The sequence below is a fragment of the Harpia harpyja genome, chromosome 5 (assembly GCF_026419915.1).
Source record: "Harpia harpyja isolate bHarHar1 chromosome 5, bHarHar1 primary haplotype, whole genome shotgun sequence".
NCBI classification, from domain to species: domain Eukaryota; kingdom Metazoa; phylum Chordata; class Aves; order Accipitriformes; family Accipitridae; genus Harpia; species Harpia harpyja.
In genome coordinates, this window is record NC_068944.1 from 19,748,952 (window position 1) to 19,776,064 (window position 27,113).

At 39.8% G+C, this 27,113-nt stretch overlaps 1 protein-coding gene across 1 annotated transcript in view; it reads left to right on the forward strand.

Moving 5' to 3' along the window:
- The window catches only part of PIEZO2 (piezo type mechanosensitive ion channel component 2), a 314,868-nt gene that overhangs the window by 113,369 nt on the left and 174,386 nt on the right, over positions 1-27,113 (forward strand). The window contains exon 3 of the mRNA XM_052788207.1: positions 1,215-1,340. Within this exon, the coding sequence (XP_052644167.1) occupies positions 1,215-1,340 (126 nt within the window). The remainder of the gene's footprint in view (positions 1-1,214; positions 1,341-27,113) is intronic.

Genomic DNA, 27,113 nt, shown 5'->3' on the forward strand with positions numbered 1-27,113 from the left:
GAATCATGTTTATCTGATTCTTTGCTTTATAAACTACCATTCGGGCCATGGGTGACAAGCTTGAACTATAACAAATATAAAGCAAAAAGCTGATTTACTGGCTAGATACAGAATATGAACCGTCATCTTCTTTTCAGTAGTTGCTCATAACAGACACATGCAGAATTAAGTAAGAATGAAACAGGCTGCATGTAGAGTGAACATTTCCCAGGTATACTCTGCTAGTTCTGCTCTCCATAGCCTTGGCTTTATTTGTAGCCCTGGGTAAGAATTCCAGCAGTGCTGGTTTTTTTAATCTGTAAATACAAAAATTACTCTCAAATGCATGAAGCAGGTCATGTAAAATCTAGGTATAAAATACTTTGGAAATAGAACTTTTACTGCAGATAGGTAAGGTAGGGTGATATTTAATGTTGTCTTTTTTCAGCAATACAACTTACTCTTGAAGATGCATATTTTCTGAAATACTAATGGTTTACTTTATTTATTCATACCTTGCAAGTTTGGCTGCCTGTGATTAAGCTGAGTGTTTCCTAGAGGATTTATAAGGCATTTTCTAAGTCTTCATCAAACATTTTCTATTGGCTTTTGGCTATAGATATCCAGTAAATCATAGAGGAACTATGAGAAAGTGTATCTGGCACAGGATTCTTCGGTGTGTACTGAAAATTATTTTCAAAAACTTCTAAAGGAGGAGAAAGAGGGCAGTCTGCACAAAGCAAAGCATTCATTTGAAAGTATGTATATACTCCCGAGCCAAACTGAGGCTTTTGTGGCATTATCCCCCCCTCCCATGTAATTTGTTTTGGAAAGAGTAATTAGATTAACAAGTTTTTATTTTCTCCAGATTGGAAGTAGCATCCATATTTTGTCTTTGTACCAGGTAATATGGTGATAAGCATTGTGATGTTATTATTGATGTAAAATTGCCATCTGGAGACTTGAGAAACTTTTTTTTTTAAAAATCCAAAAAGTAAAAGGAAATATTGGTAATGACAGTCATTGGGATTTGTGATTAAAGAGTACTCAAAGACACAACCAACTTAAATATGTTTTTTGCTATGATTTTGACCCTTAAGGGACAATCATGAGTAATCTGGAACTGACTTGTAGAAATATCCTTGGTCAGAATATTTTTACTGGTTTTATACTGAAAACTTTTAAGCAGTGTTTAGAAATTCACCAACTATATGTATGTATATTTTGTCTTTTAGGGCATACAGGACGATTACTAAAATCTCTGTGTTTCACCAGTCTATCATTTCTGCTGCTGCACATCATCTTTCAGATTACCATAAACAGTCTTGAAGCTGGAAAAACTATCGAACCTGGTTTTAACTGTGAGTAAAATCTTTAAGTTTTTATTAGCATTTTAAGTGTCCAAATGCTTCAGTGGCTTGAAAGGTGAAGCACTGATGAGAAGGCACTTAGCATTGTGCTCCTGTGGGTTTGCAGCTTGCTTCTGTTTCCCAGCTTGTTGCTTTAAGAATTACTGTTAGTCGGGCAAGACGACTAGATGGATTTAAGAAATGAAAAGTGTATTACCTATTTTGTTCCTATTGTTTAGCAATGACTATTGTATGTCTTCATCTTTTAGGCTTCCTCAAAATTCCCTCAGAACCTGAGGTGGCTACATGTTTGTGTTATTAGATCATAATTCAATGTATTAAGAATAAAATGAGATATAGTAACGAAAACCTCTCTACCCATGTGTTATGCCTCTGTCTGATGGAACTCTCTTAATTTGTCTGCTTAACTTTAAATCCTGACCCCAAGATTTACGTTTCTAAACAGTACTTGTCTCTTTCTTGCCTGTGTCGTATGGGAAGAAGGATTTTCAATTTTTATTTTTATGTAAACACTACTTACAAAACGTCATGCAATATATTTTTATCTTCCTCTCTCAGGAAATGCTCTTCAACAATTCAGAAGCAAATGTTTTTTATTGTGCAGAAGTTAATTAAAATATCTATCCAGTGATTTGGATACGTAACCTTCAGGTAGACACTATTTGTACTTGTCTTGCAATGCTTACGTTTAACATTTAAACCTGTCAACTTACCTTTGATAAATGTCCATTTCATTTATCACAGAGTATGCTGCTGCCACTTGAGTAAACAGTTGCAGTACAATTCAACACAAGCAACCTTATGTGAATTAAAGCATTTGACGTAAAGTAACAAAATCCTAAGGAAACCTGGAGCGAGCATTACCATTTCACCTTTAACTCAAACCATTTCTTAAAGTAAAAGGCATAATTGTGTTAATGAAATATCAGTTTTAACTGGAATGTCTTGGGCTTTGTTGGTTCAAATCAGACCTTCAGAGTCTAAATTTTCTTTTTGTCAAAAATATATTACTGATTGAGTGAGCTAGATTAGTTGCTTTCCTGTGTCTGTTTAACATTCTTATGGCTAAAAATACAAGATTTTTACTTAGATTAGAGTAATTGTATCAGCTAGACACTGTTTGTGTGAGTAGAGAGTTCCTAACTGTCCAAGACAGATGCGACCACTGGCTTTTTCTTTCTCCTTTGGTGGGAACCGGGGTCTACAGTGGGAACTGATTAACAGAATTACTTCATCCTGAAGAGTCCTCTTCTGAAGAAACAGAGAGAACATACCATTTCTGTCTGTTTATTAACAGTTGCTGAGTGCAACAGCTTCTATTCTAGCTGCCATTAATAATGGTTTCCTTACTTGGGGCCTAACAAGACAATGGGTATGGCTGTAGTAGTACATTAAACGTGCCTCAGCCTGCTCTCTGACACCAAGGCCAGTTGACGTGAGATGACCCACGTCCTCACCATTAAGATCTCTTTGCCTTCCGGGCGCAGAGGGTGGGTTGAAGTCTCCTGTTGGAACCGGTATTCGTCCCACAGAAACTCCCAAACTGTGCTCGAGTTGTTTGGCAGAGAGGAAGTTGGCCAACCCAAGTTCCTCCAAGACTGTTTTAACTGTTTAGCAATATGAAGAATTCAGCTGTTGAATTTCAGTGCCTGAATATGTTTGCAGGGTAAACTGGCACCATTTAGTTTTCTGGTATAGCTATAGTTCATGAGCTTCAGGTGAAGCTAATGAAGAGGGGAATGTGATACTGGCATAATGGATGCTGGACCCCCAGGGTGCTGAAGGAGAAGTAAAAGAAGGTATAAAGACCATTGTGAATGAAGGGGACAGAAAAGGCCAAGGCCTTTGCTAGATCAGGCAGTAAGATCAATTATTGTCATTAAATGGCACCAGAGCATACATGGTACTGTGTAGGTGAGGAGGAGACAGAATTCCTGCTCCAGAAAGTATGTTGGTAGTACTTCTGCTTGTAATTATTTGGTGACACACCCCCACTGTATTTCCTGTTCCCCAGCTATATGAATAATGCTTTGCAAAACTGACTACAGTGGTGTGCTAAGCCATAGCTGGAGAAATGACAGCACTGTGCCCATAACGTCTGCACAGTGTCATGATCTCTGCATTTTAGAGTTAGGTGTTAATATTTATTCAACTCTTTTCACTCAATAAGAAGTACGGAAGTGTAGACTGGAAGACTGGAGTTTTCTGTTTCCCTATCCAGACCCGGATCAACTATTAATAAAGCATTTTCTTACAGCTGTTTGTCTTACTCTTAAGCCCTATGTGCCCCACTGGAAATATTCTACAGTCTTTTCTGATGCTTATCATTAGGAAGTTTTTCTCCCATTAGTCAAAATAGCCTGTGTTCCTCCTTCAGCCTTATCCAGCAATGGAGAAAAACTTTCCATTAATCTTTATGGTTACCTATTATGTGTTTGAAGGCTGCAGCCATGTCTGTCGTATGTACTCTTTTCTCTCTTTCTCTCCTCTTTAACTTCAGTCCCTCCATACTTTCTTCATGCATCATGTTTTCCAGGAAGGAGATTAGTGTTACCGTTGTTGGTCTACTTCTGTTTTCTCCAAGTGCTCCAGATATTTCTTGAAGTTCAGTCCCCAAAGCTAGGCAGTATTTCAGCTGAGAATTTACTAGCACATACTGAAGTATAACTATTACCCAAGTGTCTGCAAGTGGCACTCCCTGTTCACGTATTACTATATGGTACTCTTTGCAACGGTAGCATTGTCTCACACTTTATTTGTGATTCACTGTAACCCACAAATCCTTTTCTGCAGAATAGACCATTTTTTTTAATCCCGTATTTATGTAGGTGAGTATTCTTACAGTATATTGGAAATTTATGTTTGCCCTTTTTCTTCCAAAATGGTTTTATTTATCAAGACTGTTCTAATTCTGTCTCCCAATTTGCTTGTGGCCCCTCTTATAGGGCCATCTGCAAATACGACCTTTAAGGTGTTTTGGATATACTAAAATGTTTGATTTTCCCTTTAAATTTAAACTTTGGTTTGATTTTGCTGGAATTGTAATACCTCCCTGAGTTTAAATAAATTAAACCATAGAGTTCTGGAGGAGCTAGCGGATGTTATGGCAGGACCCCTCTTTATCATCTACCAAAGGTCTTGGGAGTGTGGGGAGGTCCCTGCTGACTGGAAGCTGGCCAGTGTTATTCCAATTTACAAGAAGGGTGTGAGGGAAGCCCCAGGGAACTACAGACCTGTTAGTCTAACCTTAGTTCCTGGAAAAAATTGTGGGGAAGATTGTACTGGGTACTGTTGAAAGGCAATTGTAGAATAATGTAATCATCAGGCACAGTCAACATGGGTTCACAAAGGGAAAGCCGTGTTTAACTAATTTGATATCCTTTTATGATAAGGTCACCTGCCTAGTGGATGAAAGGGAGGAGGTGGATGTAGTTTTTCTGGATGTTAGTAAGGCTTTTGATAACTGTCCCTCACAGCATCCTTCTGGACAAGTTGTCCAACTGTGGGATGAGTGGGTTTACGGTGCGCTGGGTGAAGAGCTGGCTGAAGGGCAGAGCTCAAAGGGTTGTTTGTAGTGAATGGGGCTGCATCTGGCCAGTGACCGATCACCAGCAGCGCTCCTCAGGACTCAATTCTAGGGCCAGTCTTGTTCAGTATATTTATCAGCGATCTGGATGCAGGAGTTGAATGCACCATTAGCAAGTTTGCTGGTGATACCAAACTGGGAGGTGCTGTTGACTCTCTTGAGGGACAAGATGCCTTGCAGAGGGATCTAGATAAATTGGAGCATTGGACAGTGATTAATGGGATGAAATTTAACAAGTGGAAATGCTGGATTCTGCACCTAGGATGGAGTAATGGCAGGCACAAGTATAAACCGGGAGAGCAGTGGCTGGAGAACAGCCCTGCAGAAAGGGATCTGGGGGTGCTGGTCGGGAGCAGTAAGCCCTGACAGCCAAGAGGGCAAGCCGCACCCTGGGGTGCATCAAACACAGCATGACCAGCCGGTCAAAAGAGGGGATCATCCCGCTGTATTCAGCATTGGTGCGGCCTCATCTTGAGCACTGTGTGCAGTGCTGGGCACCACCATTTAAGAAGGATGTGAAGGTCCTTGAGCGCATCCAGAGGAGGACAACCAAGCCGATGAGAGGGCTGGAAGGCATGTCCTCTGAGGAGCGGCTGAGGACTTTAGGCTCGTCTCATTTGGAGAGAAGGAGGCTGAGGGGAGACCTCATTGCTCTCTGCAGCTTCCTGAGGAGGGGACGTGGGGAGGGAGGTGCTGAGCTCTTCTCCCTGGGATCCAGGGACAGGATGCGTGGGAATGGTTCAGTGCTGCACCAGGAGAGGTTCAGACTGGATGTCAGGAAGCATTTCTTTACCGAGAGGATGGTCAAACCCTGGAACGGGCTTCCTAGAGAGGTGGTTGATGCCCCAAGCCTGTCGGTGTTTAAGAGGCATCTGGACAATGCCCTTAGCAACATGCTTTAACTTTTGGTCAGCCCTGAAGTGGTCAGGCCCTTGGACTAGATGATCATTGTAGGTCCCTTCCAACTGAAATGGTCTGTTCTGGTCTATTCTATTCTATATATTGCCCTCATGTATATGAGGTGAGAGTAAGTACTGTAAATGTGCACTTTTGGTGCACTACTTTCTAGGCTGAGTAAAAAGACAATATGAGGAGGAAAGGAAAAAAGTGTAATAGCAGAAAGGAGAAAAAACCTTGCAATTATTTTGGTTTATGTTCAATTGCTTATTTTTGCTATGATAAAGCATGTGAAGTTTTTGTGCGTTCCTACAGTTATTGTTCCCTCTCTTGCTTTCATCCTGCAGGGAAATGAAAGCTGATTCTACAACTCCATAATTTTCACCTCAGGAATGAATGAATAAATGTTTCAACTTAATTCTGTATTTTTTTGGAATTTGTTGCCTTTGTGTAGTTAATAATCTAACTCCTCACAGTTTCAGAAGTGGGTGAGAAGGGGATGTACCTTTGTCTTCAAATTCTGTAGGTTAGTTTGTCTCAGTATGTTCAAATGCCAACTTTTGAATCAAAAGATCATTTTCTGGTTTTAGTTTTTCTTTTCACACTGCTGTATTAAAGCTTCTGAAAATATTTTCATTTTGGTAATAGAAACACTTGAAAAATGTTTGAATTAGAGGTGTGATACAGACTATCACCTCCTAAACCTTATACAGTTATGGTTTCATTTTGGAAATGAAGAACAACCATCCCTTTATCTTTTACATCTAGAAGCAGTTTAATTTGGGCCATCTGCAAGAGCAGAGAGACATGTAGAATTTCAGGCTCATTTTAAAATATTCTGCTCTTATCCTGAACTTATGTTATTCAAAATCAGCTGGTAGATAGTGTTTAGGATAAGTAAGTCCTGGAATGCTTAACTTCTTCAGTTATTTTTTTCATCCCCTTCCTCTTTTAGAGCTCATATACCTTCTCTTTCAGGATGGCTACAAAATGCTACAGCATTCTTGAAGTTATATAGGAGATGTATGTTGGTGGGTTGATAGAGGTGTTTAAAAATGTTTAGCCAACAGAGGGTTCTTGTTTCTTCAGAGCCTTGTGAGTATTGCCTAGCACTAATAAAATTTTGTTGTTAGAACTCCTTATTTAGCTTAATGAAAGCTTTCTGGTTAGCCACAGCTGCATTGTATGGAACTAACATTGAACACCTCCCAGATTGTTTCTTTTTTAAATCAGAGTTCATATAGGAGAGGAAAAGAATAAATACAGAAAGGGTGAGCTGGGCTAATCTTCTTAAGCCATCAAGAGCTAGGCAATCAGTCTTGTTTCACTGATGGTATCTTCATATAACACAGAATCTGATTTTGAGATGTAGTAGTATTCATGCAGTAATACAATTCCATTATTAAATTTGTACTTCTGATGGAATAAAATTCTGATTATCGGATTAGGTAACATCTTTTGAGTATAGAATCTGTGAGACGGGCAATTGAAAATTAGATCACAAGGTAATATAGAGTCTCATTCTTCAGTATGCACACTATAGTTCTCTCCTAGGACTAATTGTAAACATCTTAAAAATGGCATTTCTCCCAGCAGGAATGTTTTCCACAATGCTTATTTTAAACTTTACTTCTGATAAATTAATGCAGTTATTCCTCATCATACTACTCCTCTGTAAGTGTATCCTCTTCTTGGTTTTATTCAGTCTGTAAAAATACTCCAATTTCTTTTTCTCTTAGTTGTAGTGGTGTATATCCATTTTTTATTTTGTGCTGACTCTACCATCTCTTGGTCTTGAATTCTGCAAACGGATCTGCTGAAACGCTTATTCTTTCGGAACAGTATTTTAGTCCATGAGAAATGCAACTAAGAATAGTTCAACTATTTGCTAACTGAGTTTGTATTCAATGTTTGTTAGAATACCGAAAGAGGCATTTAAGGTATTTCTGGATATTTTTCTTATACATCAAATAATAGAACTGATGGAGCTGAAATAGATACCTTGAAATCCTTCTAAAGACTTTCTATGAATCTCTGCATTTGTTTACTGTGTACAGTTTGGGTGCTTTATTTACAGAATCGTTACGTGAAGAAAAAGGGAGAATAGGCTTAAAGCACCAAGTTGCCTAGATAGCTTCTCTGTTACATCATGGGAACTAAATTCAGATACTTCTCTGTCCCCAGTATGCCATGGTGAATGTCAAACAAATGCATGCCACCATTGTGGAATCATAATAACTTTCTGCTTTAGATAAATCTTGAAATTATTTCTTGGCTAAAAGATCATCCTGTGTTTGCATTGCTACCAGTGTGTCCCTGAGGTTTTGGGTTATATTAGGAAGCAGCAATACCCAGTACAAATAGATTAGGTTTCACCATTTATTGAAAGCTCAGACTCAGGACTGCAGCTGATCTTTCATAGGAATTAATAATTACTTTTTCCGATATACCTGGTGAGATTTCATGTCTTTTATACCCTCCTGAGCATAAGGTTGTGCTGGTTTTGAAAAGTACTGCATCTGTAAAGGCTACTGTATTTCTAGTTACATTTATTAACCCATTGGAAAAAAAGATGCTGGTTTTACTTACAGAGGGGCAAAAGATTAAGAAATTTCATACAGAGTTTCATATTTCTGTTTCAAAGGTGGGTGGCAGATGCATGCAGGTCTTTCAAATACCATGACTTACTGGCCCAACTCCTGCCTGGAGTCTGAGCATGTCTTATAGGCTCGTCAGCTCTTTGGACACAACATTTCACAAGAGGCTGCCTTGAAAACAAATATTTTCAAAATATTGAAAATTTGAAATACTATTTCATGAAACAAATATTTTGATAATTTCCTGACCATGAATTGTCTTGATAATTTTGACAATTTTAATTTCAAGAATGTTACTTCATATGAAATGAAATTAACCCAAATGGCACTAAGAAAACTAATAAGTTTATATAAGAAGGTTCTGCTTCTGAGCAGAAGTCATCAAATTAAACAATTCATTTTAATACTGAAAAAGTCACTGTGTCCTCTGGAATGGTTTTACTTACCAAAATCAAAGGTAACAGTTACCCACATTAAACAGTGCTCAAGCACTTGCATCCCAGACAAACCAGCTCATTCTTCCCTAACAAACACATCCATTTCTCACTGACCAAGCAGATGCTCAAGGTACCTTCCAAACAACTGGTTTAGTGGCAGAGTTGTGAGATCTTCAGTCACCTCCATGATATGTGTAACATACTCTTCCTTTTTTGTTGAATGAGGTCTTTGTTTCAACATTCCAGGTCTACCTCAAACCTGAGCCCTTCTTTTGACCTCATTTTCTCACATTTCTTTATTCTGTGTAGAGACTGAATTGTTTCGTCTCCTTAGCAATTGCCTTGGGCTGTTGTAGTTGAAACTAAAATAGATGTCATCTGTAAGCTTATCTCAGTTTGAAAATGTGTGTTTAAAAGCAAACCTTTATTCCATTAAGAGTAGACATTATCTTGCAGAACATCTGCATTTTCATCATATTTTTGTGTGTCATCTCAAAGATTATAATCTTGGCCTAAGTCTGAGTAAAAAAAATGCCTTTAAATGTTTCAGAAACAGTTCATTCTATTATGCTTGTGTGGTGTCTGTACGAGCGGCAAGAGGACAAGGTTCGGAAATTAATGCATGTTTCAAGAACAATGGTGGAATACCCAGTTTAGCAAAGTTTTTGTAGGATGAAACAACCAGCTGTAGTACTGCAGAAGAGTCAGAATAACCTTTTGTTGAGGGGATATATGTGTTGAACTCGACATTGGCTAAGCCTGTGATGTCTACTTGTCCTGGTTTCAGCTGGGATAGAGTTAATTGTCTACCTAGTAGCTGGTACGGTACAGTGCTATGTTTTGAGTTCAGTATGAGAAGAATGTTGATAACACTGATGTTTTCAGTTGTTGCTAAGTAGTGTTTAGTCTAAAGTCAAGGATTTTTCAGCTTCTCATCCCCAGCCAGCGAGAAAGCTGGAGGGGCACAAGAAGTTGGCACAGGACACAGCCAGGGCAGCTGACCCAAGCTGGCCAATGGGGTATTCCATACCATGTGATGTCACATCTAGTATATAAACTGGGGGGAGTGGGGGCAGGTGGATCATTGCTCAGGGACTAACTGGGTGTCGATCGGCGGGTGGTGAGCAATTGCACTATGCATCATTTGTACATTCCAATCCTTTTATTATTACTGTTGTCATTTTATTAGTGTTATCATTATCATTATTAGTTTCTTCTTTTCTGTTCTATTAAACCGTTCTTATCTCAACCCACGAGTTTTACTTCTTTTCCCGATTTTCTCCCCCATCCCACTGGGTGGGGGGTTGGTGAGTGAGCGGCTGCGTGGTGCTTAGTTGCTGGCTGGGGTTAAACCACAACACTACTACAGCAAATACAGTAGAAATTTACAGTGTTAGATGTTTAACTAGACCAGTTCCAAAGTAGTGAGTGGTGGTTCAGTGGCGAAAAAAAATTATACGCCAATATTTTAATAGAAGAGATTGTACAGATTCTGTGTGCTCTCTGGCAGCCATGCAAGACTGACAATGCTAAATCCCGTAATATAAAAATCTAGTTTTAACGGAATTCAGATACCTACATATTTTTGAAGTTCTGAGCTACAGTCCTTATTGATTATTAAATCAGTACAGACAGCTAGCTACCTGGAAAGACTTTTTGTTCAGTTTTTTATGAGAGATCAGTTATTTCATGTGGTTTGGCTTTGTGGTATGTCCTCACCAAGCTATCTGGAGCTTTGTTGCTTGTATTATTAGCCAGATACTAAAAGCTGAGCATATGAGAAGCTGAAAATGTTTCCAGAATACAGGTTAATATAACTTTATAAAAATGAAAGGGAACTGTGAAAACTACCGTTCTTTATTCAAAGTCAAAATATGAATTTTGTCCTTCTTACCCCAAGCAGCATGTCTCTTTGTGGTACTTCCATGTGCCCAGTGCCATGTGGACTGAAAAAAACCCTGCCTTGACTTTGCTTGTAAACTCCTCTGAGAAGGGGCTTTTCCTGTTCTGTGGTCTGCATGTGCTCTATGGCCTGCAGCAGGAGTTGACTGTATGGCTTCAGGCTTACGGAGATACCACAGCTTAAAGAATAATGAGAATAGGATTTCTTCAGAGTTTCCCTCTTACCAGTGACTATCCTTGCAGAATAATGAGCTTAAAAGCAATGAACAACCATTTATCCAAATCTCTCCTAAGGGAGAAAATTCTGCAGAGATAAGAACAAGTAGTGCACACATGGATCGCAGTAGAGCATTCATAGCTGAAAGTCCTGTCGTACTGCTTCACGTGGCAAGTACCTCTGAAAACCTAACAAATGATGGAAAGGCATGAGACATGACTTTAAGAAAAAAAAAAGTTAATGTAGTTCCTGTCATTCTCTGGTTTCATAGTGTGCTGTTTCTTGTGTAGGTGATAGACAGTGTCTGAGTCATGAAATATGTAAAAAGGAATTTCTCTATGGAGTTCAAGGAGAACTTGGGACTGAAAAGAATGTTTAGCCATAAAAGCCGCTGTGACATCAGGTTGTGGTGGCACAAATATAGTCATTACACAAGGTCCTAGAAAGGCATGTGGTTGTACATGACCATTTCTGACTGTCACTTCAATGTTTCCAAGAGTCAAGAATGTATAGCATGTGGAACACATGCTGTGATAAACTTTTAATCAGTCAAAGGTGTTAGCACGCTTTTTTTGCCTCACCAGAAACTTGCAACAATAGGGTTTTTTGCACATGAAAGTTAATTTTCCGTTAATTCAGTACACATTGAATGTCAACATTTCTTCAACACTTTTAGTGCAACTTTATGCAGCCAGGAAATTTATGACTGGGGAAATAGAAGCTTCTGGAATTGCTTCTTAGGCATGTATGATAAGTCCTGCTTAATTTCCTGCTGGGTATTACTGCCTAGCAGTGCAGAAGGTTGGTGTTTGTTGTACTTATGGAGTCTTTATTTCTGGACTCACATGCTGCCATGTGAAAATTGAGCAATATTCTAAATATTCATTTTCAGCCCTGATATATAACACCTTCTGTATAATGTGTATAATTACACTGTGATGATGTTAGCATACCAACTTGTGTTCCACCATTTCAGAGAACCTGACATAGGAGATGATCCTTCTCACTGCCACTCACAGTTTGTGGTTTTGACAGTCAGATTTGCATTGGAGAGAAGAGCTGGGAAAACACTGGGTGGCCCGTGGGGTGTACAGCTTCCTTCTGAAGCTGATGGACTTTGGAAGGTATTCTCATGTTGCACCCAAGGAAGCACCCAGTGTGCCTGCTGACGCTGTGATGCAGACTTGGGCAGTTTTCTATTTTGTGTCCCAGTTGTAGCTAGGATGAGTACACCTGACTGCGGGGTAGTAGAAAAAAAATGTGACCATCGCTGTCACCTTGTTTTAGGGCTGTTGGTAGGAGAGAGAGAGTAGCCATTATCTGTCTCCCTCTGCTCTCTTAAAGGGAAGAACATAAGTAGCACATGTGAGGAAGAAACCAAGGCCAGCTGTGAAGGAGAAGGCACTTGATAAAACTTGAATAGCAGAGGAGGGCAGAACGTGTGTGTGAAAGAAATGAAAGGAGAAGAAAGTAACTGTTTTATTGATTTATACTCTTGGTTAGCGCTCTTGGTAAATTAAGACGCAAACATACAAATAGTCTTCTGTATTTTGGAAGTAGCCACTCCTTGGCTTGTCCTCTAGTTATATGCTTAACCTTCCTATGAAAAGCTTATCAGACAGAATGCATTGCCAACTGCTTTCAAGACCCAAGTTACTAGAAAGCCTGTTTTCCATATTGTGAAAAGTTTTTGAAGACCAGCAAAGTCAGAAACAGGCTGCTCACACAAACAGTTACAGTGAGAAAACTTGTCTACAGGGTTAGACCTTCACACTGACACCAGCCTTGCTGTTACAGTGGTTATCTTGGCTCATTGGCAGTGTTTTGCTGTAGCGGTATGGGGTATGTAAGGACCAACACCACGGTGCTTTAGCAGCCAGCATCTCTGGGCTGGTGTAGAGCACCATGTTGAAATGTTCCCTTGTTGATCATTCAAATCACTGTAACATAAATATTTTACTGGGGAGTCTTACTGTAGAATTACTGTTCAGGAATAGGAAACTATATTTGTGCGTTGGACACTGTTTAGACAAATGCTTTCCACTGAGAATAAATAATTCACTTTTATTTCTGAGGATTTGTTGTTTCTGTTTGGCTGTTTACATCTTTCTGTATTGCTCTTCATCACATAATCATTCTGAGTATTTCTAGAAAACCTGATTCGTTAGTGTGATACTGTGAGCCTTTGCATGTGCCTGTGCCCACGTTGCCAGTTTGAGGGGGTTTTGGTCCCTGAGTCTGAGCCCTTGGGCTTGAGCCTTCTGCACCTCTTCATGCTTTAAATCAGCAGCGTGACCTGGGTCTCAGCTGGGAAGCAAACAGCAAATTTGAATTGAGGTGATGACAGCTGCTCACCACAGCCACGATACCATGGCTGGACCACTAGCTGGGCATCTTGGCTGCAAGCACAGGTGAGGTGTCATGCCTGGGGGTGGCAGCTGTAAGGGGCCATCCCTGGCAGTGCAGCACCACCAGCGGGGTGGGCTTCCCTTCTGGTGTGGGCTGGAGGCTGCTCAGGACAAAAACTAGCTCTTGACTTGAGGTTAACCTTGAGTTGAAAGGACTGGGTTTACTGAGCTGTTCATGGAATCTGTGATGTAAAACAATCACCCTGTGAAACAAAGCAAAAGGCGTTGCTCACATAAGTATGGCTTGGAGCCATCTGGAAAGAAATGTTTTCTTCACCGACTTGGACTTAAAATGCCTTGGTGGGCTCTGCTGCGTCAGTGTGTTAGAACATAGTCCTAAACCTGGGTCAAATAGAATGTGAGCTTGCGCGCTTCAGGTTTACTTCCAAATGGAAAATCTGTCTTAAAATTCCCTTCAGTTTCTGCCAGATATACAAGTCTGAATCAGTAACCACACAGGATGCAAGAAGGCGCTGTACCTTACACCTTTTGCGTAAACAATGTGCAGCACATCTGTCATGCTTGTGTTTAACACAGAGCAAAATAAATAAGAAAAATTCCTTAACACTCGCAAAAGAAGAAAAAATACCCTTCACATTTTTGGAAAGGAAGAGAACTCATTAGATGAGTTTAGAAAGGTAGACTTGATTTCTAAAGGCTTAAACATCCCTCTTTTGTTTCATTGCAACTCTAGCATTTTCCTGATACCTAGATCTGGAGCATTGCACCATTTCCATTCATATACACTGTGTTTACTGCCGAATTTTATCATACTGCATTCCTTTAGGGATTTGTTTAAAGCAATCAATAAACTGATTTTCAGAGATCTTATAGTCGTCCTCTAGACTAAAACCAGAAAGATTTCCAACAGCATCAGTGAAAGTTGTAGTAAATGAAAAATATTTCATGACAAAACTCTAATGCTATTTTTATGTGTCTAGAAATAAGGAGAGTAGAACACGCTATCTTTCAAAGTCCAGTGACTAGAGAATGAGCTTGATTTCCAGATATCATCAGTGATACCAAATGCCTGTTTTAAAACTGAAAACAATTTTAACACTGTTTTTACACTGAAGTAGGATGAAACACTGAACAGCATTTACGATGCACTTCAGCCAGTGGCTGATAAGAGTTTTCTCAAACTTTTTGGGGTGTAGAAGAGTATATAGAAGTAGTTCCAGAAGGGAATCAGGAGTAATGTAATTCAGAGTACATTAATTAATAAAAGCTCCTACTAGTATATTTATGTAATGCATATAGTCCTGCATTTCAAAAGAAGACAGCCAGCCCCCAATACAAAGGACACAGCGATAAGAACTGATAACATTTTATGCATTTTTGTTCATGCATAACCTTACCTACAAAGTCATTATGGTCAAGAAATGTCATATAGAAAATTCTTTTTCAGGGTCTTTTCAGCACACAAGTTTAGAATGTTGAAATGCAAAAGGATGATTTGTAACTCATCCTTTACAGCCAGTGGAGTTTGACCTGGTCGTGAATTGTGTCCCTGCGGTTTGTTGGTGACACCACAGATGGCTACATAGCAGGTTCCAGGAAATTCCTGCTTTTTCTAGACCCCACAGGTTTGTCTGTGAATAATGTAATGTTTCATGAGAGAACCCATGTTCTTACCTCCACCATGGAAATGTCAAAGGACTCAAATTACACCCAGAACAGGCTCCATTGTAGAGTCTAGCAACTTACCATCATTCTTAGAAACACAGTTCTTAGTTTAGGTGCTGAGGTGGTTTTTAATGGTCCTAAAAATCATATATCCACCTGGAAGGTGTGGTGGTCTAGTGCTAATGAAACACAGCTGCAGTATAAAACTTGTGGAATGACAAAGGTACTGGTGAAAGTCTTATTTATAAGTATGGACTTTTTGTTTGTTTGTTTGTTTTAACAGAACGGAGATAAAAAATGGTTTTTTGTGGCTAACTTTTTCCTGTATACATGCAGATGTGAGGTAGGGACTCTCCCAAACTGCAGCCGATACCCCAGACAAACATCGCGAGAGTGAAAAATAATTGGAGCTGATGTTATTGTGCTGGCAACAGTTCTAACTTTGTAACACTTCTTGGTCTCCCTGTTCTCATTATTTCATAGTTATCCTTTACCTTATTCTTGGCTAACTGTTGTTTTACGTTTGCTTAAGAATAAAGTACAAGACTGGCAGAAACACTGACAATCAATAGTGTGCGAAGGGGCCAAGGGATGCCTTTTAAACTGCTATCAGATTGTGTGCAATTTCTTTCTGTTTATGTAAACACGCACACACATTTTCATCTTCAGGGGCCTCATTCATTACAGCAGGAGCTTTCTGTGATTATTAAATTTTAGTACTGCACAGCAACCTGTGCAATTTCAGGAATCAGGCTGATTGAATTACCCCATTAGGCAACCTTGCTAAATGGCGGGAGGACATTGCAGCACTGTTTTTGCAATAATAAAATTTCATGAAATTGTCCAAAGTTTAAAAAATTGGAAGTACCAGTGAGGAAGAAAGGTACTCTGTCGTGGACAATGGCATAGAAGCTCAACTTTTTTTTACTCCAGGTATGGGTGCTTCCAAGAATGTGCAAAAAGAGGTATAAAACAAGCAAGATTACAGGGGGTGCAATACTTTGAGATCTAACAGAAAAAAGAAGTCAGTGTTTTTATTATCAAGATGGAAATAATTTTAGTATTGTTATCCGCAGTGCATATATTTATCACACAGTAAATCACTGTTTTCTGCAGAACGGAGATACTGAGCAGCAGCGACTTGTTGAACTTGTACTTCTCCTTGGTCGGATGCTCAGTAGCCATGAAATGTGCAGGAGGAGAGGATGCATGAAAGCAGGGGGGAAGTCAGCAGATATACATGCATATTGTCCACCGGTCTCTGGTTAAGCAGCTCAGAGTCCATGGTGGACTTGCTTTTCTGCAGTCCTTGAGGCTACTACTCATGTAGCTGTTGCCTCAACAAGATTTGGGGGAGGGAATTGACATATAGGAATAATTTGTTGGTTACAACACTGATTCAAATAAACCCTTCACTTTCCAGTCCTACCTCTAAGTGTCATTAAGAATTTTTGGCAGTTTGTAAATGAAAACTTTTGGGATTGGCTGAGATCAGATTTATCTTGTTGGCATATAGGTGTGAGCCATGGTTCTGCCCAGCACAGCAGTTCTACAGCCACGCAGGACTGGGCCTATCTTCTGCTACTGTACTCTCATCGTATCATATTTTTATGAGGACTTTTAACCAAAATGAATTTCAGCACATGAAACTGCATTTCCTTGAGAGAGAAAATAGCACCTTTTCATTACCATCCTGTTCTCTCAATAGCCTTTCCACAAACTAGATTACACAACACCTATGATACATGAATTTTTAAATTATTTTTATGACTTTTCATGTCCCCACTGAAACATTGTCAAAATTCTCATATATGATAAAAAAAAATCCTGAGCAAGGAAGTTCACAGAACATACATCCACCTAAAACAGAGCTGGAATGCTGATACAGTTCCATGGACATCTGGAAAAAGTCAAAGATGGTTTTCCACATCTATCCTATGTCATTCTGGATAACAATAAGAAAATGATACTGCATTTCCTCTTCAGAGCTCACAGTTTTTCCTGTCGCTTTGTTTTTTTAGCTATAGCAAAGAGTGAAAGGTTCTACAACAGCAGCTGTGGTAATTGACAAGAAATATTGCATTGAATTGGTGGGTCATGTGTTTAGTCAAAAGGTAAAAATTAACATTTGTGTTTTGCTATGTAATTTTCTTGTAGAAGAGCAAAAAATTTTACTTTTTAGGTAGTGGCAGCTCTTCATTTCAAAGACTTCTCAAAAGTAGGTTGAAGTATCAGTTTTACTTTGGAAATATTGAACGTCAACAACATCATGAAATTCAGTTATTTTATTCCTTTTTACAAGAGTTTCATTTTTTTGTACAATGATACAGTTATTGTAAACATTCTGAAGTGTTCACACTTTATTAGGATATTAATTTATGTAAAGGATATTTAATTTTAAATAGATGTCTCATTAGCCGTGATTGACGCGACCTGAAAGTCATAAAAGCTCTCCTGCATATATCATTGCTGGTGCTACAGCTAAGCCATTGCATACACTGTGGTGATGTACCACTGGTACTGGTTTAGTGAGAGAGAACTGCCTACAGTTGGTAGCTCACTGTTTCCTAAATGCACTAGATTTTTTTTTGCTCTCTAAAGCTTTGATGCATATAACAGCAGTTCTCTTTTACATGAGCAGGTAGAAGGTGCGTTGTTAGGCTGTTTCATGGAGGTAGAATACAAGATTTAGCTGGGTATCTGCCCATGTTGTGCAAGCAGTATTTAGCAAAAGCAGTCACAGAACCTTGCTTTCTGTTCTCTATTCAAAAAGATAGGATATGTAGCTTTGAGAATGAGTAAAGGTTAAATATCAGACTTACATGCCATTATGCTAGTTCTCCTAAGATTTGCTAATAGGGTCTTGATATTTTAGATATGAGAAAAACCCACCAGGTTATGGAAAATGAGAAAAATATTTCTCACTTGCTCTGCTTCCCTTCCCTCACTGCCTTCTACATGTCACACAGTGACTGCATTCATCTCTGAAACCTTCACTGTCATGTTCTCTTCTCTGAGTTAGGACCACTGCCAAAGTGATCCCATGTTTATGGGGGGGGGTTGTTTATGTTACTGTTTGTGGTACAAATAGCTACTTTCACCTTGGATTTGTACCTTTTTTTGGATGTGTTTAATTCTGAGGTAGTATCCTCTATATTTGGGTCAGTGCTCACAAATTTTGGCCTCTATAATTTTCTAATAATATTGATAAAACGCATCTCCCTAGCATATGGGATGCAGAAGACACTGCAAAACAAGCTGTTATAAATCCCAAAAAGGTTTACAAGCTGAAAAAATTTGAGTTTGGAGAGGGGAATATAGACTTTTGCAATTTCCAAATGCTGATGCTAAATCCCTTCAGATGTAAATCAAACCCTTCAGGAGCACTCTGCTCTTTAGATACTTTACCCTAACATGTTTTTGTTCATTATTCCTTCCACAGTTGGAGGTTGTATATGAAAGCTGTTAAAATGAAATAAATAATGTATTCCTGTGAAGATGATTAGTATATTTTGGAACTCAGAAATGGTAGAAAAGTTGGGTGATATTTCAGCATAAATAACAATGTGAGTGGCTTTTTTTGTTTTGAAATTCTTAGTCCAGGATGTGGATAGTTAGGTCATAACCTCTCTGGATATTTCCCAGTGTTTGGCTAGGCTTTGAATGATGATCTCTGTTACTGGAAATCTTGTGCTTCTTTATGTAGAGTCGAGTCAAATAATAGGGGCTTTGAAATGAACAGTGTTCACATATGTTTTCATACATTCACATACGTTTCATATGTTTTCATAAGTTCAGATCCATTTCACCAAGACATTTGTTTTAATTGGTGTGACAATATCTCACTTGATGCTTCTGTTTTAAACTTCATTAAATCTGTTGCACACTAAAAGTACCTTATGTTAGAAGCATTTGTGTGGCTCCATCTGCACCCTGTGCTATTTTGGGAGACCTCTGTGACTGGTCTGTCTCTGCTGTTGCTCTGTCTTGGGAATTAGATGTCGCTTTCCTGTTTAAACATTGGCATTCAGTCAAGATATACCCATTTGTAGTTCTTGTTCTTGGAGTTTGCGACAATTCAATTTCCTTGCTATCAAGGCTTTATTGATATCTGCAGGAATTGTATGGAAGTCCTAAATCATTGCATCCTCTGTGGAAAGGCGAAGATGAAGATGAAATATCTCATCAAATAAATTTTTGAAGCCATTATTAGAAGGTTTCTTTTAACAGAGTGACAGTTAATTAAGATTGTGTTCAACATATATCAAAAGCAAAGGTCTGAGATCCTCTTATACAAAGGGCATAAACAAGGACCAGGATGAGGTGTGGTCCCTGGTCTTATGTCATTACCCCAACTCATAATAAGTTAGGCTGGATTTTGTCAGCAAATACCATCACAGCTGTGCAGATACCTCCAGGTGACAGAAGAACACATTTAATTCAGGATTGGTGTGCTTTGACCATGGAGAGTTAATACTCCTTGGTGCATGAAAGATTGACCAGTTGCTGAGAGACGAAGAAGATTTTCAAGTTTCCCTGCATAGATCGCTTTTTCATATTGTGGTCCACCAACCACCTAGCCTTGAGCATACCTTGCCTGCCAGCCCCTGGGAGGAAACTTTTCTGCATGTGAGTATTTATTTCTTACTATAACAACATTAGTGAGCCAATGATCTACTTTCTAACCTGTTTGTTTACCCTGATGCTTCTATTGGTACCTGCAGGAGCAGATTTCATAGAGCTATCTCAGGGGTATTCCTGCAGACCTCCCCTTCAATTTATCATGTTCTGGTTCTCTCTCTTGCTCAGTTTTTTTTCCTAGTAGGAAGTATGCTATGTCATCAGTGCAAAAAACTAATAGGATTTTTCCCTCCAAAAGACTTACTGTGATACATAAAAAAATCAAGCAGTAAGGTACCAATAATGTAAACATTTAATGTGCTGAATAATCATTAGAGAATTTCACCTGAAATGTGTATCTATCTGCAGAGGTGCTCAGCTACGGATCTAATATGCTGCTGACAGAGATGCTGATTGTTCTCAAACAGGAGCTTCATCTTTCTACTTGTGCAGGGCATCCAGTGAGATCCTCATGTTGAAGAGCATCAGTGGGGAGCTCCCACTGGCTTTCTTTTCTGTCTCCTTTCTTCAGGGTTCACCTGCTGATGGCTGCCAGTATGCCAGGAACCACAGCTGTTCCCATGAGATGCAGCTCCCTGTGCATCAGACACAGTAAAGGTTTTTCCAGGGTCAGTTTCCAGTCCCTCAGTCAGGCAGCTAATTGCCTTTCTCAGTTTATTTGGCTTTTTTCAGGTATAAACCCTGATACAGGATTGTTTTCTGCATTCATGTTCATTCACTGTAGGGCAGTGTCGTGACAAGCATAACAGGATGTACAGCGTACAGCAGGGTCCCAATTGCCCTGCAGCCTGAATCCACAGAAACCAGGCTATGGTTTCCTTTTGTGTCTAAAATCAGTTCCTTTTGTGTAACATTGTACCATTATTACTTCTTGTCATATAATGTAATTTTCTTAATTGGCTAATTGCTCTTCCATATGCCAAGCATAAGTCAGCCTCCATGGAAAAGTCATTCATTAGCTGCATCTATGTTCCCTTAGTCCAACATACCTTTACATGCTATATTTGGATTTCTTCTGCAGTGCATTTCCTCTTGCAGTACCATGTATATCCAGCGTAGACCCTCCCTAGTCCTTTGGCTGCAGACATCTGGCTTGTTACAATAATTGGACACCTTCTTTTTCAGTCGTTCTGAACTCTCTTTTTGCTTACATTTCTAAGTATGCTTCCTGGTTCCTGCTTCCTGAGATCAGCAAGAGGTGTCTCAACATTAACACTTCTTGCAGAAGTGCAAATGCCATTGCTAACCGGTTTGTCACATAAGCATTTGACCTGAGTATTTTTGTGGCCCCTCTCTGTTGACACTGAAAGAATGTCTTGAAAATAAAATAAAAAGCTCTTTTGGTAGTAATTTGGGTCTCATAATCCTGATACCACTGCTTGGCAAATCCACTTTTTCAGGCATGCATGCTAGCAGCTCACTCCAAAAGCTCTCAGGATATTTCCAACAGCCAGGACCTCTGGTACGTTTTAGGCAGGCACAGAGGTTCCACCTGTCAGGTTTGAGGCACTTGGAAACAGCGGCAAAACAACTTCTCTTCAGTGACTTCCAGCCCTAATGGTGAAAATAGGATGGAGAGAGGGAGAGATGTGATATGCACTAAATCAAGAAGTCATTCTGTGTTAATTTTCTTACTTTATGTGGGATTTGTGTGCAACCAGAGGAGGTCTTCCAGGACACAGCCATCATCCACAGCCATTCTGATAGGCCAATTTCAAAGGGGAAAGAACAAGGGAGAGTATTTGAGAAAGGTATGGATTTGTTGGGCCTGATACAAGAGGAGACAGACAGTGTCTCTGTCACTTGTGAGCTACCTAAAGAGAAATTTCCAGCCGTCTGAGAAGAGATGAGAAGCTACAGAAGCAAGTTACTGAACATTGTGATTCAGTATTGCACCCCAGCTCAATACAGCCTAGAGCCTCCTTTTCTCTCAGCCTTTCCTAATACACTGAATCTTAATATTTCCCTCTGCTTTTGTGTCCTGTCTGGATTGTAGATTTTTCAAGGCAAGCACTGTCTGTGCACTTCTGTGTTTTTACAGCCCCCAACCCAGCTGGATCGCACTGTTGCCTGGCCCTTAGACAGTGCTGATGCCAGCAAATCCACCAGAGAAGATACTTTCCTTGAATGTAGAAAGTGAGTTTAGAGAACCGAGTTCCTGGCACAGGAATGCAAAAATGCAAGATATCTTAAGACAAGTCATCTAGATCCCTGGTGAGCTTGTTCATAAATCAAAGTGCAGAATTTGTTTCTTGGTTTCCATTTCACATGTGTATTGGAAACACATTAAAATGACTCTTTATTTTCCTTTTTATACTTTTAATTCTTCACTGTTTCCTGTGAAATTCAGTATTTGTGTCAGTTGTAGTGCATACTTTTCAGCATGTAATGTAATAGAAAGTTACGTTCACCTCTCAAAGCTAAGAGCTAATTCTGCCCAGAGCACCCACATCACTCCATGAAAACTGCTGAAGAACAGCTGTGCGAGAGAGAAAGCCCTGAATTATTTAACATGTTTTAAAAAAAAATCTCCGGTGTCAGTCCTCCTTTTCACTGCCAACAGTGAGTTAGTAGGAGGTAGGGGTGTGTAGCATCTCTCAGGGTCCATAGTTCATGTATGAAAACCTGTCAACCAAAAACCGCTCACTGGTGCCTGTTCTTCTATCTCTTTTCAGGTAAGTTTGGAGTACTAGCTCTTATTTTTGACACAGTGTGCAAATTTACTTGCTCACTGCGGTGTAGAAAAGAAGCTATTAGTTATTTCTGTTAGAAGTTTGACCCCCTTGGCTGAATCGCTTGAGCTGGCTAGTTGCATTTGTTCTCGTTTTGCAGTTCGCACCCTCACCCTTGAACTTCTCGTGAACATGGGCCAGCTGTTGCACCTGTACAAATCCCGCTGGGCGCTCTGCTCTCAGGGTTGGTGCCATGATGCAGGGAAGCTGTATTCAGCAGGGTCACATTAGCATTAGGAGTTAAGATATGATTTGTCCCACCGGTTTTGGCATGACTCACGTTGAGTAGATAATTAGAACCTCATGTCAAACTTTCGCTATTCACGTTCTAAAATGGAGCAGTAATTTGTTTTATATGTATTAACTATAATTGCTTACTGGCATTGACAAATGTTTTACTAATTCAACAATTTGTTATGAGGCACTAATAGGAAAAAATCTACTCAAAGTCTAAAATCTTTCTCAGGAATTAATCCTTAATTCTGTACATAATTTTGATGTGACCGATATTTACTTAAAACTAGAAATTGCTTTAAAATCTCAAGTAACATGTGACTAATGCCATGTGAGAAAATAAGTCTGATTAATAATGAATAATGTGTAAGGTTGCTGCTTCTCCTTTATTTGTGCATAAGTAGTTTTGAAGCTCCTCTCCTCTCCTCTCCTCTCCTCTCCTCTCCTCTCCTCTCCTCTCCTCTCCTCTCCTCTCCTCTCCTCTCCTCTCCTCTCCTCTCCTCTCCTCTCCTCTCCTCTCCTCTCCTCTCCTCTCCTCTCCTCTCCTCTCCTCTCCTCCCCTCCCCTCCCCTCCCCTCCCCTCCCCTCCCCTCCCCTCCCCTCCCCTCCCCTCCCCCTCTTCTCTCTCCTTTCCTTTCTCCTTTCATTTCTCCTTTCCTTTCCCCTCTTGAGACAGAAACAAAATTCTTGAGCAATTTGAATACAGCTTCTCTTCCGGAGCTGCAATGAATACTAGGTGGTGGGGCTAACTTAGTGCAGGGAGTTTGACCTAGTCGGCATCTTTGTCCTTGGAAAGAGGTGGAGAACAGGGATGTAGAAAATTAACAATTAACATCTAGCCTTAATGGCGTGAGGGATTGCCTTTGACATTTGTAGACTATTCTTGGGCTTCCTCCATGTTTTTCCTCTGAAAGGTTGGTCTTGCTTGCCTCCAGACGTTTGGCTCTGGAGTTTTTGGCGTGAAGAGTGCTTCAAGCCAGGGTCATGAAGAGTCCAAGTTTTCCCTCCTACTATGGGTATGGAATATTAGGGTGGACTGAGCAGCACCGGAGGAGGAGGAGGAGTAGAAGGAAGAGGAGGAGGAGTGCAGTTGACTCCTCTGTGGATTGCAGAGGTGGCCACTAACATTTCATTATTTTTCTGGAAAGGGCAAGTAACAGCAGTAAGGACTTGCCTCTTTTATTATCAATGTGATTCACTCACATTCTAGAAGATGTAAGGTGAATTTGACTAAATTTTTTAGAGTGACAGGTTTCCCCTTTTTAAAAAGCCCGAATGTTCAGATCATAAAATTGAGTCCCATTAAGTTGGACAGTGACATTTGCTGCTTTTTTGGGTGCCTCTTCTGATGTACACAGTGGATAGTAAAATGGACATTTAACAAAATGCACCAGCAGGCAGGGAGTGTTACACAGAGGCCTCCAAATATCTGTCAAGTAGTATTTGCTTTTGGTCACAACTTTTCTGGTCTAACCAGTAGCTTCCAAGCTTTGCTGTATTGAATATATGTTAAGCCGTCCACCAACCCCTTTATTGTATGTTGCTGTTTTGTTAAAGATGAGTGGTATTATTAAAAAATTGACACTTAAAGAAAAAAAAAAAGAAAATTTATGCAGATTTTGGAAGGTTGGTCCATGTGAGATTACAGATTTCTGAATCCTCTAAAGGTCTCTCAGGTTCCAGATCTACTTTGTTCCATGTAGTTGCTGTGGTTTCAGTTTTCTAAGTGCTTGGCCTGGTGATACAATTTTCTGTTCTGTCAGTGAGGATCCTCAAGTTAACCGTGTCTGTGGGAGTATTTTTATGTTTGATTTACACTGCAACAGAGGGCAATGCATAGACTGTTTATAAAAGCTGATGCTCAGATGTATCCCAGGCTGACTGTCACCAGCCAAGACCTCTGCCGAAGTACTGTAAATCTCATCAGTTTTCAACCGCATAGAAACAAAGTATGTTTTTTCAGATTAGCATATCTACAATAAACCTTTAAACAAGAGTCATGGAGATGTGCGTTATTAAATGTGCACGAACAAAATCAGGGAAATTAATGGATAGCTGTCGTCAATTTTTATCTATGAGTTTTGGCATTTGGGACTACGCTTATCTGACGTTTTTATTTTGCAGTGGGCACAGGTACCTGCCAGGGAGAGCTTGCCCTCCCATCACAGCTGCCCAATTTAGTTGATGGGCAGCGGCAAGCAGCCTCCATAATTGACTTATCCTCCCGCCAGACCTCTGCATAGGGAGGAGTGGGAAGTGCTTGCAGTCTGAAGCTGCTCATCATCAAACCTCCACTGATGTGCCAGTGGGTACATACCTGGCTACGGCTAGGTGTGGCTAACGCTACAGCTTGGCTTTCTCTGAGATGGAGTGAGGGGTGAGATCCTGACTGTGATTCAGTATCATCTGCTTTGCAGCCTGATTTTGGAGACCAGATGTTGTAGCACAGACATCTGCGAGCACAAACAATTGCAGCATCCTTTTGAAGTGAGCCCTTCTTGCATCTCCATGTGCTTAGTTAATAGTACATGGAGCCCTCTGCCCTTTTCTCCAGGGCCCTCTTCCCCCATAAGCAGAATCAATTAGGTGTCATTTTGTCCTTCTGTCCCATGCAGATACAGTGATGATGTCAAAGATGTAAAAACACCAGGAAATGAACCCTAGAAAATACAATTTTTAAAGCTGGGTGAAATATTACAGAGAGCCCTGGTGAAGTCTTATTACTTTACATCCACTGACTTTAAAAAAGAAACATACTGAAGTGTTGATATGAAATACAAACACAGATTAGTGAGGTAAAGAATTTTTTTTATTATTATTTCCACCACCTAACCTCCTTTCCAGAATAGTACTTAGAAAGGGTGATGTGCAGGTTTAAGACTGTGAGTTAATTTTTTTGCTCATGCAAAGTGTCTTTAAAGAAGTCACTCCGGATAAAAGGTGATTAAGTTTAGATCTAAATTAAGTTTAGATTTAGGGCAGAATTTGGCATTTACATCTCTCTCTGATATAAGTCAGTGTTTTTATGTATGACTTGTTCTTTGTTAGAAATTTATGCCTTTTATACTTTTCAGCCCATTTTCCTACTGAATGTATTTTTTCTCTCCTCCACTTCTTTGCTTCTCTTCCAGCCTGTAGTGGGTACAGTGTCCCCCACTGCTGTGAATAGCTCACATTTGCAACCACATAAAATATACTCAATGTATTCCAGCTGGCAAAGACAAGAAATTTTGACAGGCTTTATGCCTTGCAGAAAATGTTGCCAAGGTGCCCTGATTTGTATACTCAGTATAAGTAGTTTTCTAAAACTGATGCAGAGAAAAGTTTGGGATGAGACAAATGGGTTTAGAAATTGGGCCAATATCCTTCATACAAGTCGTCTTGAACTGTAGCATTTTTCACGTGTCTTATTTTGAGCACAACAAGGACGTTTCCAATATGTTTTTTACTACACTCATGAAGATGCTTTATAAACTGCTTATTCTCTAAGGGCATTGATTGCACCTGTGCTCCATCACCTGATATACTGCTCCTACTGTGGGACCTTCCAGTTCTTCAGATCTGCTCGGATTGGGAAAACCCGCCAACTGGCGCTAGCTTTGAAGTGTTGCTGTTGTTGGCCATGTATCTTTGAAAAGAAGCAAACAATACAGTGTGCTGTTTGTCCCTTTTCTGTTAGGCCTGATGTAATATCAGTTCTAAAGGCAATGAAGCAGCACATGAATAAATAAAATACCTGATTTTAAAATCCATTTGAGAATCACACATCTAAATTGCCCGTGATTCCTGTGACATGAAAATCCCTGCTGAGTAGGAAATTATTACCGCTCATCATCCTCTTCAGTATTTACTCAAAAGGTATGACTGTCTTAATACCCTAATGAAGCACTTAAATAAAATGCATTCCAGTTAGGAAAATAACCACACTTTAAGTAAGTGTGAGAATACTCTTGTCATCTTAACAGCTTGTGAGAATGGCAAAAGTTTTAGTGCTTTTACTGATTTTTGGCTTAGATGTAGCCAAACAAAGTGGGGAGAAATTACTCCTAATACTCCTAATTAAGCATGTAACTGTAGCAAGAGCAAACTATTCATAAACTATTTGAAAAGTGCGAGATAAAAAGCACAGAGTGCTTTTAAAAATGGAAATGATTAGGCAACCCAGTGATTTCTTTAATTTGTTGATAGTACTCATGCTATTTGTGGCATCCTAATGAAAACTAATTAAGTGTTGGGAAATGATCTGCTAGTACACTGGATGCAATCCTGCAGTCTATTATAGATGAAACTAAACACAATCACATAGCATTGGATCCCTATGAAATCTGTCTGGGCACTTCTGGTGGCTTGAACGTGGCCATTCCACAGATCATGAGCAGAGCACCGATCAGTAACACTTACATGTGGCTCTTGTCCCCAGCCAGTGGCAGTGAAATCCAGCAGATGTTCCAAGTGTGCAGGGGAACAAGTTGCAGGAGGCAAAGTAT